This window comes from Bidens hawaiensis, unplaced genomic scaffold (genome assembly GCF_021521415.1).
Source record: "Bidens hawaiensis isolate Kalapana, Puna unplaced genomic scaffold, B.hawaiensis_p1.1 tig00006387_1, whole genome shotgun sequence".
Classification (NCBI taxonomy): domain Eukaryota; kingdom Viridiplantae; phylum Streptophyta; class Magnoliopsida; order Asterales; family Asteraceae; genus Bidens; species Bidens hawaiensis.
In genome coordinates, this window is record NW_027491429.1 from 1079091 (window position 1) to 1093380 (window position 14290).

The 14290-nt window shown below is 33.3% G+C and overlaps 1 protein-coding gene and 1 pseudogene across 1 annotated transcript; both read left to right on the forward strand.

Annotated features, from left to right (window-relative positions):
* Positions 1 to 1155: 1155 nt before the first annotated feature.
* On the forward strand, positions 1156 to 2781 carry LOC143632331 (putative UPF0481 protein At3g02645; annotated as a pseudogene).
* Positions 2782 to 6687: 3906 nt separating this feature from the next.
* On the forward strand, positions 6688 to 8160 carry LOC143632292 (uncharacterized). The gene is made up of 5 exons (XM_077100848.1): positions 6688 to 7109; positions 7237 to 7292; positions 7407 to 7473; positions 7821 to 7873; positions 7989 to 8160. The coding sequence occupies exons 1-5, from the start codon at positions 7049 to 7051 to the stop codon at positions 8121 to 8123; spliced, it is 372 nt and encodes a 123-aa protein (XP_076956963.1). The 5' UTR covers positions 6688 to 7048; the 3' UTR covers positions 8124 to 8160.
* Positions 8161 to 14290: the final 6130 nt, after the last annotated feature.

The following is a 14290-nucleotide window of genomic DNA, read 5'->3' on the forward strand; positions in this document are numbered from 1 at the left end:
TTGTTTTTCTAATGAATTAATTAAATTAAATCACCTAGCGTTAATAAAATTAAAAAAATAAGCTCCTTTAGCGGAACTCACAACTTATTATTTTTTTTTATCATGATCTAGAAACTCCATTATGCATGATTAATAAGGGATACAATAATTTAGTAAATGAATATTTTATACTACAATTAACACGAGTCCAAACCTACTTTTATCTGTATATGTGCATATCACATTTACACACTTGAGACACTTTGGGCATGCAAATTAAGTGCTACCAAGTTACTTTGTCATCATGACTCCATAGACAAAATAGCAGACTCAGGAATTATTTTCTTTAAAGGCAATATCGAAACTTAACACTAATTTTAAGGAGGGTGCTCGAGATTTTCACACATATATATATATAGATAACACTAAATAAATTTAAGGTGGACGGCCGTCCTCCAACCTGACACATAGGTCCGCCCCTGTCCATAGACCCATGATTTCAGACTCTGAAGAGAAGAGCAAAATTGGGTTGTTGAAATTAGCAAAATCTTGAATCATTGGTCAGCTCCAATAGATGTTGAAACCCCTTCATTATATTCTTAAACTAAAAGAACATACACATAAAATATCATTATATATACTAAGTTATTTACACATAAACCTATATTATATACTTGAACTAAATTGAACCTACACATAAGGCTAAAGAACATACTATATATGTTGGAAAATTTTCCGGATAACAACTTGGATTATCTGAGAGTAGCATGATTGAAATTATTTGGTGGTTCTCCAAATAAATCACGTAAATATACACACACCACACATAATATATTGTGTCACCTAAACCTCACACACATATGTGTATATGTATATTAAATTCCATATTAAATATAGTGTTAGTATTTCTTATAATGGTTATTAAGTCACTTCACTTACATTTCATTACCTACAAGATGTTATACCTAAAAGTAGAACAAAATATTTACTTAAGTTTTGTATTTATAACTGAATTCTGAATTATAAAGTTCAAAGTTTAAGTTAAGTATAGACAGTAAGACAAGACTCATAAATTTTTTATTTCTTATCTCGAAACACCTAAAGTTTTTACCTTTTCATAAATATAAAATCAATGCATGATTAAGGGAGATATTTTATACTACAATTAGCACGAGTTCATATCTACTTGTATCACTATATAAACACATCACATTCACATAGTTTGTCTAAGCTAATTAAGTGTCACACCAACTGTTACTAAATCATCATCATCATGGCCTCCATTGACCCATCCATGTTTTCATACCCTGAAGGGCAAAATTGGGTTGTTGAAATCAGCAAAATCTTGCACTAACAGCTCCGAATAAACGTCGAAACCCCTTCTGTTTCGCTGTTTCAAGTACCCGAAACCATAGCGAAAACAAAGCCTGAAGCCTATGAACCACAACATATTGGGTTGGGTCCGATTCATCACTTTCAGCCTCGGCTCTACAACAAGATGGAGCAGAAGAAACTTGGTGTCATGCGGAAAGTCTTGCAAGATAACCAAGTTAAGGAACTTGTCCGATTCGTCACTATCTTTAAACAAGTTATGTCACTTGTCCCCATTGTACGTTCATGTTATGACATGTTCCTACAATGTGATGATAACCACCTAGCTTGCCTTTTAGCCATTGATGGTCTATTTTTGCTTAATTTGTTCTATACGTATAACAATCACCCCGAACCACCAGAAGTTGGTCCTAAAAAACGGTCGGTGGCACAAGATATAATGATGGTAGAGAACCAAATTCCTTTTATTGTCTTGAAAGAGATCCATGAGGCTTTGTATTCATCCTCATGTAGTTCATCTCACTCGTCTAATTATCGCCTGACGTGTTCTATATTTCAAACCTTTTGTAAGATCCATTCGCCTCTTAAGTTGTGTTCGGACTCAGAAGGTCCTTCTAGAGCAGACCATCTTCTCCATTATATGTATTACAAAATAGTAAACAATGTGCGGCCGGTTGTAAAACCTCTAGATCAACCTCGACCTCAACCTCAGCCTCAACCTCATTTACAAACTCTAAAAGGAATTGAAACACAAAATCGTATTTTCAACGCAGCTTATCAACTCCTTGAAGCTATTCCAAAGGATGGGATTGTTGAAGACATATGAACACGTTATCTCAATTCTAGAAACTTTTTGCCAGAGTGATCAACATGTCATCCCTTCGACATCTACCCTTCATGATAAAGGTGGATTCAAGTTTCACGGTATGGGAGAAGACTGGGATTAAAAATATATATATTAGTGGGACGTATGTTTACCTGCCAGTTATTACTTTGAACAAAGATTCGGAGGTCATACTACGAAATTTGATTGCGTACGAAGCGTTAACATCAAAGTCCAATAGCTTTCCACTTATAGAATCCATGGTTTTGATGTGTGCACTTGTTGTCAATGTGGATGATGTCAAGAGACTCAAGAATGTTATCGAAGGAGACTTGGAAGCGGAGGAAGTTGTCAAACTCTTCACTGGGATGAGTAGTTGTTTACCGGCCACGAAAATGGAAGAGAAATCTAAAATGAAGGGAGTGATTGATGAAATAAACAAGGTTTATAATAGCGGGTTGAGGATGAGGGCATATTTGCTCTTGAAGAAGTTTGCACAATGGTTGCTAATGGTTTTGAAGGCTATTGGCAGTTTCGTTGGATCTTCATGGAAGATTGTGGCTTTCATACTTAGTCTCGTGACAGTGGTCTTGTTAACGTTGCAAGCTTATTGCGACGTTTATGGTTGCGGCCATAAAAAAAGCTAGGTCACATTAGCTAGATTGACCTTATTATGTTTCCAGTTAAAATAATCTTTGTCATTGTGTGTCAAGTTATATGTTTCAAGTTTTTGCAATAACGTACCTTTATAATTAAGATGTTTTTCTTGTGTTCTTTTTAATAATGATGTGTCATGTTTAGTTGGTTTAATGTAAGTTGTTTTTGTCAATCAAATATTTCATATCTATCTTTCTTTTATTATTATTTTGAATAATTGTAGTTATCTTTGCTTTAAGTTTGGTATATGTGCTTGGAGAACACTAGTACAATGTTAAACGAGTTGTAAGTGCATACAATAATGAAGAAGAACAAAGGCAAACTAAAATGAAGAGTAATGGGCCAATATATAACAAATATAAGAATATATATACCTATACTCTTACTAAAAGAATACAAGTATTTGCTGATGTATAGCTCTCACGTTGATCCTAAACTTTTTAAACCCATATTCACAAAATCGTGTATGGGTTTCTATTCTCATGGGTTTTAGACCCACCCTTTTCCTTAACATGGATCTTAAAAAATACTTTATAACCGAAATTCATAATGTTCTTGATCGGCTTTTACAAATCAATGTTTTTAGACTTGTTTTCGTTCAATTAACTTTAACTAACTTACTTTTCTCAATGTTCTTGACTTTTGGTGATTTGAATGTTTCGTTTAAGAAACATGAAAAATATTGATTATGTATTGTCACAAATATAAATGTACTTGATCATGTAGACTGAATTGAATGAAACAATCCTCTTCAAGGCACCCGAATTTGCAAACGAAGCGGCTGATAGAGCTTTGTTAATTTGTTGTGAAAGATTTAGACGACACCGGTAGGGTTGATACTTGATACTTTAACAACAGAGGTGGAACACAGTAAGGTAATGTTGGTTAGTACTAAAAGCTAATATTTGTTTAATATGTTGTTTAACGAATTGGTGGATACATGTCGAATAATCTGGTTTTAAAAGAATTAGAGAGACAACGAGCTAATGAATCTGAAACAAAGTACGTTAGAGCCTTGGAATCAATGAGTATTGTTTTTTATTTACACAATATCATTTACACATATTTAGTTACACAATTTTAATTTTGCTTAATTGTCATATGTTATATTTTCATCCATTATTCGTGTAATACACGGGTGTCAACCTAGTATATCTATAAAAGAGAAAAAACGTCACTATGTTATAACCGTTCCCCCAAAAGGGGGAGGGACCGGTGATATGTGCAATTAACCAAGCGACACGTAACCATTTTTTGCAAGTCAACACGTAACCAAATCTTGTTCTTCAATACACACTTGAAAATAATTTTCTTTAATGATGCCGAATTTTTGTTTGATGGTTTTAATAAATATTTAGAAACTGCGACGGTAAATGGTGCAACACATATTTAGCTGTAAGCGTACGCAATATCATTCTTCTAGCCCAACCTTCTACGTGTCGTTAAGTGATTAAAAATATTAATGCGAGTTTGATAAAATTTGAAAATTTATAATAGGAAAGACAAACATTGTGTTTGCTTGTTCATGAAAACCCCAACAGAAGGGGTGACTTATCAAGTGCCACGTCCATTGCCTTTAGTCCTCTGACTTCTCCATCCATATGTAACCATAAGAGCACCCACAATGCTTTCAAATCTGTCGATGGTGGTAAATCTATTGACCGGAAACGGTGCTGGAATCGTTGGCCAGGAGTGACGATTTCGGGTTGTGGGAAGGGTGAAAAACAAATCGGTATTGATTAAAAGGAATTTATTTAGTAAATTTTACATATAAGTAATTTACAGAAAGAAACTTGAGACCTCGTCATTTTTATCCGTTGAATAGGTAAAAGACGTAGGATTAAAACACCACTTAAAAGACTACTTAAGTGAGAGAAAGAAAAATATTGATATATTATTGAAACTTTGTTATTATTGTATAAAGTTTTCCCGAATAAAAATGAAAAAGAAAATTGTTATTTGTTATGTGAAAATACGAACCTATAAATTTTGTAATTTTCTATAAAGATTGAAATTGTCCAAGTCGGCTGAATGCAGAACATGTAACATCTTCTGTCGTGGTCACATAAACTCAAATGTCCCCTGCAACGTGCTAATAAGTCCCACACACTTTATTTCACTTCCATTTTGGTGTTCTTTATATACGCATCTATAATTTGTATAGCTTGTAAAACAATAAAAATTAACCAATATACCATGTGATCTTCAAAAATATATAATTAAGATATATATACAATTAAGTAACATTTTAAACATATTAAAATATATAAGTTGACATGTGATAACAAAATAGTCATTGTTAACGCTCAAGCCCCCTATCGATAATCAACACACAAACTAAACGAATAACTCGCGTTTATATTAATCAGAAAATATAACTCTAAAAACTTATTACAACTTTCTCAAACCCTAACTCAGTTTGACTCTTGATGAACCCTAACTCGGTTACACCAAACTCACCCACTCTAATGTCTAACCATAACTCGGTTTATATAAGACTAACCTAACTTACTAGCCAAGACATTACCTATTATAATTATAATACAATCAAGAAACATGCTATAATTATGAAACATAACCAACTATGACCGACTTGTCATCCTTAGCCCCTCAAGTTCACCGACTTGTGACTTGTAGTATGAAATTACTTCCAACAAACGCCAGTGAAAACCTATGAGAAATCATACCAGATATCAATAAAAAATATATATTGATGGAATTTACTGTGGACCATCGATGGTCAATGTTCACTAACAGGTCACCATTGTTAACGCTAATCACTAGCGTATCACCGATGGTGCCCGTTGATGTCTTTTAGCTTGATTACTTTCTCCATATATGTGAATTAAGAAACCTTAAAAGATTTTTCATCTCGCCATTAACAATTTTTATATTAGTCAAACCAATGAAAGTTAATACTTTTTTTTCGAACGGTCAATTTATTAAATAAGAAGGACTAGCAAGTAGCTAGCCCTCAAAAAAGTGAACACCAAGAGTAATCACCACAAAATTTAGGTCTCGCCTAGGTTCAACATTAATCAATATTAAATCTACACCAATCTTCCCATTCGAGCCCTACCATTTCCCCCTATAGGAAAGTTTATACTTGGTTATCTATAATTGTTTATTATTATTAGAATAATTAACTTAAAATATATGAGTAATTAATTTGCATGCAATTACCATGTTAATTTTTGTTTTGATAAAAATGCATGATTTGGCAGCTTAGTCTTTGAAAGATTAGTTATAAGTGATCACATGTGCTAGTCTTTCATTCTATTTGATCGGTGAAAGCAATTGCAATAACCGGTTATATGATATGGGGTAATTGGTGCACGTGAATACGTGAGCTAATCTACTATCAGAAAACTCGAACGCTCAACCTACAAACACCTTATAAAACCATAACTTTGCTATACTGATCTCCTACACATCAACAATATCGCCTGTTTGCTCGACGACGAATTATAGTTTAAACTTATGTTCTTTTTAAACCAACATATTTGGAGGATGCATTTGCAACTTTGTAGAGATGTAAATTAGAGAAGGCAAAGATACAAGCCATGAAGAGAAGTGAAACAAGGAAGCATAAAGCTATGTGAATAAAAGATATTGGCATTGATTGAGAAACTTTCTTTGTAATCTTGTTTTAGGTTTTGTTGTTGTATTAATTGCTCCTCTTGCTATAGCTTCTTGTTAGCAGGGTGGTGGTTTCGGTTTTGGTGTTAATGAAATTTGCCGTTCGAAAATGTATGTGTGGTCAATAAAGAAATTTAATGAGTTTTGAGAAACCTCTAGGGGACATCATACTCTAAAAGGGTAGTGAAGTCATGTGAATGACCCTAGAACATGTTTCTCTCATTGCATATAGACCAATCTATTATAATTGTTTGTCAACAATATAGGGACAACTAGACAAATATATAGCTTCAAGAGAATGGAAACCCAAACTTAATATTGTGTGGACAGTTTTGTCCCCTCCTTCCTCACTTAACTCATTTAATATCATGTTCATAAACATAAGTTGATAATATTACAAAGTTTAAAACTAAAGAAATGGGAAATACAGTGTAGCAACTCTAATGATCAGCAACCGGATCGGATGACGTAGGTCCCCCATCTCATTTTTGTGTATATATAAGTAGCTCGGATAACGCATAGTTTATACACATTCACGATTTCTCTCTTGCATTAGTTGTGATTCTAGAGATAAGAATATAATTTTGTTAATTTGTTACTCAAATTTCTCCACAAGATATGAAGTTTTATCTTATGAACCTTTTTGTCTTGTCAATTTTCCTAACCTATAAAGCTCAAGGTATATGTTAATCATTTTTCTATAAATCTTATGACAATAGAAGTTTAAATTAATTTTTTTGTAAATGTAATGAAAGATGACTATCATGAAGATAATACAAGTACTAATTTATGTTGATTTTATGAAGGTATAAGGCTGGGAAAAGTTGATATATCAACTATCAACCATCAAGACATCTTCAAGGTAGGTAACTTATTCATGAATCATGATTAATCCAGTAGAAAATTAAACATGCATGTATTTCTTGAAATTTAATATTAATTAGCTAATGATAATTTGGTTATGGACTTGTTACAGATTTCAATAGTAAAAGAAAGCATTCAAGATGATCAAATGCTAGTAAAGAGTGCTCAAGTTTCATCAGGTATCACAAATTGGTTTCAAAATTGTTGTATTAACGCTAAAACAAAATATAATTCGATCATCATTTTTTTAATCAATTTTCATTTGACTAAAATATATTTCAAAATCTATGTTAATAACATTCTAAACTAGTAAAAATCTTAGTTATTGAAACAATGATCTATATATGTGGAGAAAGTGAAGTTTTGTATAGTTTCAATTCCTTAATTCTCTAGTTATTAGTTTAGTTAATTTGGTGACTTAAGCTTATTTTATCATTCAACATCCAAAATCCTTCAATATATATATTGGTTCCTTTCTAATAATATTCCTTAATTCTTAAGTTCTTTTAATTACTTTCTCTTGCAGGAATAAATAGAAAACTTATGACAAAAACAACATCTTCTGTTACCATTTCTGAGGTTGGTCTTTTTAACTCATTATTCAGTAGCATGCAAAAATAGTTTTAAGATATTAATATAAACAATCATATTTCTTGTGATTAAATTTCTAATGGTATTAATTTCATGCACACAGAAGAATAAACATGATCTGAAACCAGAGGTCCAACACTGGAAGAAGGATGTCATCAGTGAGCAACATCCGGATGTTATGAATATCGACGATGAGGATTATACTCCAGCTAGGAAAAAGTCTCCGATTCATAACTGATCGAGTTTGAAACAAATTATAAGGAGAAACTGTTTAAATAATGATTAATTTTAGAAAATAGAATTGAATAGCATTATAAAAAATATTGCAAAGACGTTGCATGTATTACAAACAATTGATTATGTAAATGAGATTACTAATTAACTGTTTTCGACGATATCATGTAAGAATACTTTTAACGAGCAAAATATTAATGATCCCATAAGAACGTACATATTGGATGCCTAACATAACCTTGTTTTACAACCGTGAACCTTAACTATATATTTAGTACAACGAGTATAATTAATCTGTGCGCTACTACAAATATATACGAGCTAGGGTGTTAAAACTTGAACATCGAACTTTTAAAAGGTATAGTCCAAATTTAAATATAAAAATTTAAACATATTAAGGAAATAAAAAGGAAACAAAGAAAATAGTTAAAGAAAAAAAGTAAGCTAATTATTTTTATACAAGTCTCGTCCCCCTCGTCGGTATCATCTTCATTGCCCGATTTGATCCTACTAGGGGCCTAGGGGATGGAACTGGCATTAACAGTTGAACTAGAAGTGGAGAAGTGAAGTTAGTCTGAACTTATCAAATGTTATAGTTAGCTTATGTCTCTCTTCTTCATAGACCTATTTTTAGTTACTAAAGATCCAATGAAAGTGTTCTTGTGAAGATCAAGGCATCGATAGTCACGATGATAAGATGGCTAACTAAGGAATACACAAGGAAAAGTTCTAGGGGCAAGTTTATGTAGAGGAAACTGGAAACACGCATAAATAATAGAGGTACTTGAAGATGAAAAGAGTATGTGATTTGTTGAATAAACTGGGAAATGCATATGTGGGAAGAATGTTGAGAAGTTGTAAAGATTTATTTTATGGTTAAATTGAGTTTTAAAATAGACAGTAAAATGAAAACATCTATAGGTATCATTGTAGTGACTTCAAAAACATTGATGTCAAATATATTATTTTGAGAGAAGCATAGTATACAGGCAAACAAACTGGATGAAGCTCACAAGTACTACCACAAGGGATGAAAAGTTGTTGAGTTGTTTAATCCTTTATACATAGCCGATATATCACGAACCAAATATTTGAAGATCGGATTGCTTGATTTGTGGTTTAACGCTTGGGTTTGCTGGCTAGTTATGGACTTCATTGGGCACGGCCTTAGTGGGAAAACGACATGTACATGCCTAGTTGTGCTTACACGATAAACGCATTGTTGGTTGCAAGCTGTTGTCGCTTGCCTGCTGAGTCTAAGGCAAGACAAAACCAGTGGGGCATGACCATAAGCGATAAGGATTGGCAGGCACGGAGTAAAAACTTTACTCCGTGACACTATGGTTTAGAAAGTTGTCTGAAATTAGTGAGATTTTTAATGATGTTTGGGTGACAAGACAAATTAAGCTGAAAAAATTTAATATAATTTCGTTTCATTTTCAAATATAACACCTCAACTAACAAGCATCACTTCGATTGACAAAAGCCAAAGATAATACAATAACGATCCTGCTTATCTATTCTATTACACACCGAGAATAATTCTAGCACGTGCCCTGCTTATCCAACGACTAACTCAAAAAGAGCAAATGACCGAACTATATATAGGCAACGAAACAATCACTGATGAACTAGCAGTGATACTTCAAAGTGTCACTATTAGTTTGGACGACACTTTTTCGTGTCACAAACTAGAAAATAAACAAAGTGACCCGTCGCAATTATTCTAGGCGACTTTTCATAGTGTTGCTATTAATGTCCCTATCAGAAATAAATCATCAAACCTTGTTTTCTTCTTCTCGTTAACGCTCCGACCTTTATAATCACTAATATGTAGCGGCCTAAATGATCGTATACGCTGACACGTTTAACATTTTAACACCAAAACATCTAGTGGTTGAGAAAAAACCATGATCAAATTATATATCCATACATGTCCCCTATTCAGTTTGCCTTATACATGACAGAACATGTTGTCAATCATTCAATAATAAAATCCATCCATTCTGGTCTGGCGGGTCATACGACCAGGTGACCAACGTCCCACGAGTCCCCATTAGACCCCATACATGGTCTCTTAACACAAGACCGCGGTTTCACCTTTACAATATCACCATCTAGGTCATGTATGTTAATAAATGACAAAGCTAGGTTGTAACAACCCATGTGAATATAACAACTCTAGAATGGGACGGATCGATTGACAAGTGAACCTATCAAGTTAGTTTATAGATGATTTATGCTTGGTATTAACTATTAAGTTCAACATTCTAACAAGGTTAATTAGAACTATGTGGAGGTTGTGTAAAAGATGGTAAATACAAACGAAGTATGTGTATATCGCGTTTGCAATGAGTTGTCACTACAAGTAAGGCCGTCTCTAGAGCCAGCGAAATGAAGCTAGCTAGGGCTTTAAGCCCGATCACTTTCTAAGGCCTCCAATTTTCAAAACAAAATTATTAATTATACATTTGTAATTTGAGATTTGGATTAATGTGTTTAAACTGAATTAGGCTTGGGAATGTACATGTGAGGAATTGCATTGCTTATGTATTTGCAAAAAATAATGACAATATCTTGATTTATTTGGAGTGAAAGCAAGATATTGTTTTGCAACAAGACCTTGTTTTTTAAACATCGTTTTAGGCTATCAAAGTGGTTAAGCCGGCTCTAAATGAATCTGACCTGATATGAAAAAATTTCACCCCTTATGTCGAAGCCATAGCCCATAGGTGTCGTCGGCTCGTCGCTTAAGTGTAGGCACTTCGAAGTTGTCGTTAAGGGTTGTTGTATCATATTGAATTTTTGTAGTGTGCTACTTGCTATTGTACATTGAGAGACAAATGGTTCTTCATAGGAAGACCCAAAATTTGTTTAACGGACCCACGTACATCGAACATAAACTTTCAGTCACAACCATCAACGATTAGTTTGTTCGTTTGTAGTCAAGAACGAAGTCAAAAGAATTGTTGAAGTTTTGTTAAGACAACGCTTCGAATCATCCTGTTTACATAAATTTGCAAGTATTAAATTATATATTGTTCGTTTTGCATACGAATTTGTACTGGTCTATTTCTAGTATAATAATAAAAGGTGAATCAACTTTCTACAATTAACAGTACTTATGAAATATGATATATATACTTACTCATCATTAACTAAAGTTCTATCACCCAATTAATTGCATTTAAGAGCACGTTATCAATATGGTTTAAGACGAGACCTTACATGCATGATGTAAGTAGTTAACTATTTTGATGAATTTGATTTCAAAACAAGTTCTTGATGATTTTGCCATATTAATTCGTCTATTTTCTTGTTTCATCATCATCATCATCATCATCATCATCATCATCATCATCGTACTCAGTATATCCCACCAATAGCAAAGCTATGGTAGGGTCTGAGGAGGGTAAGATGTAGACAGCCTTACCTCTACCATAGAGGGATAGAGAGGCTGCTTCCTGTGAGACCCCCGGCTCGATTGTAGTTTTGCATCAAGTCTTGGACATAAGGCAGATAACACTCAATCATCGGGACACCGGCTGATCGGTGCATGTACCCTTGTCTTTCGGCTATCAACGCCATCACATGATGCCTGATTAACCTTCCGCCACTTTTAACGTTATTTTCACGAGATTAGTAAAATAACGTCAAAATTAGTGCAATTTCACTTTTGTCCACCCGAGGGTTCACACATATATACATTATATGTGCGCACCACAAGCAGGGCGCAGTCTATTTTCTTGTTTGTTTACGCTAAATTTCAACTCTTATTTGTACTTATGTTTGGCTATAGAGAAGCATGTATAACCTTCCAACACATATCATTTTGGCTTAATAAGAGGTCACTGGTTCAAGTCATACTAGAAATAACTTTTTGGTTTCCTCGCGTCTGAAGCTGTAGTCTGTAGAGTTAGTTAACCGTATTCAACGGATAATGCATAATAATGTTATTTGTTATTTATACCTTTAGTTTTGCCTAAATGACATGATGTAGCCTAAGTTAATTACAGGAAATATTTAATGGTAAAAATGTTATTCTAACTAGTTGCATTATATGTTTGACTAAGGAGCCGAGTCTATTTTTTATATTATTAATAATAGGTTGTGTAGTATGTAACTATCATTTGTCAACTTCAATGGTTGTAACATTTTGTTTCATAAATGGTTGTCATTATATATAATGTCTTAATAATACTTTTGTCTTAATCTACTAGATTTTAGGATCTCTAAATGTTATGGTTTGGACTCTCATGTCTAAAAACTTCGGATTCACAAATTAATGTCAAAGTTGAAGTCATTTCTGCATATATGTTTTTTAGGATCGAATCACTTCACCCGACAAGATCACAAGACTCAAAAAAATGTGTCCATTTCTACCTTATAATTCCCAAGATATAATATTATTTTCTTGTCGGAAAATGTATTATACATTTCCAATTCTTCTCTTAAGAGAATTTGAGTTTGTTTTCAAAATATCTTAATGTTGGTTGTTGTGGATAGGATTTAAACATCTAGTTAAAGCGTCACGTCACTGTCACATAGACAACATGGCTTTAACTAATACACTTATTTAACAACGCATTGTGGTTTAAAACCTCGTTACCACGTTAAAGCCCCACTAATTTCTTATTAAAGTATTTGGGCCTCACCATTTCCTTGTTAAAGTGGGGCTTTACCACGTTACCATTTCCCCCTTTATCACACGGGTGTTTAAGCCTCAGTGCGGTGTTAAGGCCCCATTATCACACCATGTCACTTTTATAACCCCTGTTGAATCCCCGCAACAACCTATCTAAGGAGATGACTAGAAATACTTACAAGTGAGTTTTGAGAAAAGGGGACCCTTTAATTACTTCCATGTATATATTTTAATAGAGTAGCCTTTAATTATTTCCCATTTACATAAGTGCATGCATATGGTAGAAGAAAGTTAACAATTAATTAGAGACTTGTTGAATTATTAAGTGGAGCACATGACATTGTAGGGCTAGTTACCCATCTATTTGATAAAATTACGCGTCTCTTAAAAGATAAGTCTCAAATTCAAACATACGCAAAAATACCAGGTTTAAATTATTGATGTAGAAGAAAAGTATGAGTCATATTTGTCAGGCCTTGAGCGTCAAACTACTCTTATCTCTCTAAATCGTTCAACTTTTATTGTTCCAATGCTATGAAATTTGAGATATGACATGTTAGGTTCCAACTTTTCTAGTTTTTTTTAATGTTGATGTGGAATAATGAATGTATAATCAGGTTTCTTTCTAAAAAAAGAAAGAAAAACTCTTAATTGATAGGAAAACCTAATTTGTTTGAAAATCTAAGTAGTTGATAATTTCGGAATCAGAATCAGTTGACTTACAAAGACTCGATCAAAACCCAAAAGCGATTTCGAAAACCTACACAAGGGTTGATCAGTGATAAACACCTAATTCTCTTTTGGCAGATGGCTCAACTTCGAATATCATAACTATCACATGTTCAACACAAGTTGTGTTTTACGTGATCTCATCATTACAGTGGTATGACAACCCTAAGAGTGTTCCGGTATCGTGTTATCACGACACTGAAAATGCTCCAGCATTCAGACTAACTTTGAAGGTTATATATTTTGACTTAATACAGAAAATGTCATTATTTTCTATATGGAAAAAAATAACTGAAAGCTGAAGCATTTAGTGTTTGCAAAGGGGGTCCTGCCTTAGAAGATACAAAAACGAATGCCATGAAATATTCCATTAACCAGACAACCTTCAGATCTTACTTGTATATGATTATATTATAGGCCTCATAAGTCATAATATAGTGGTCAACGCAAATAGTGACATATATTGCTAGTGAATTAGAGAAGTGACATTTTTTTTTTACCTTTGTTATGGTGGTGGTTGATTAATGAGGAATTATGTAAACTCCTTTATTTAAATAGTATAATCATAAAGCTAGCCCCACTATATAATAATAACTTTAACCAATAATATATTATAAAACGAATTAATAAAATTTGAACCCTAAGAAGGTTTCTTATTTAACATGCATACGCCCCCCCCCCCCCCCCCCCCCCCACACACACACACACCCACCAACCACACACAAACACAAAAGTTTCTAAATGTTGACTAGACCAAAGATTGAAGAATAAAATTAGGAAAAACATTTTGTAATATG

What these genes read in the sequence shown, in the direction of transcription:
- LOC143632292 (XM_077100848.1), top strand. Translation starts at nt 7,049, where the DNA reads ATGAAGTTTTATCTTATGAACCTTTTTGTCTTGTCAATTTTCCTAACC. An exon ending in ACCATCAAGACATCTTCAAG is followed by an intron (nt 7,293 to 7,406) that starts GTAGGTAACTTA and finishes GACTTGTTACAG; the next exon opens with ATTTCAATAGTAAAAGAAAG. An exon ending in GAGTGCTCAAGTTTCATCAG is followed by an intron (nt 7,474 to 7,820) that starts GTATCACAAATT and finishes TTTCTCTTGCAG; the next exon opens with GAATAAATAGAAAACTTATG.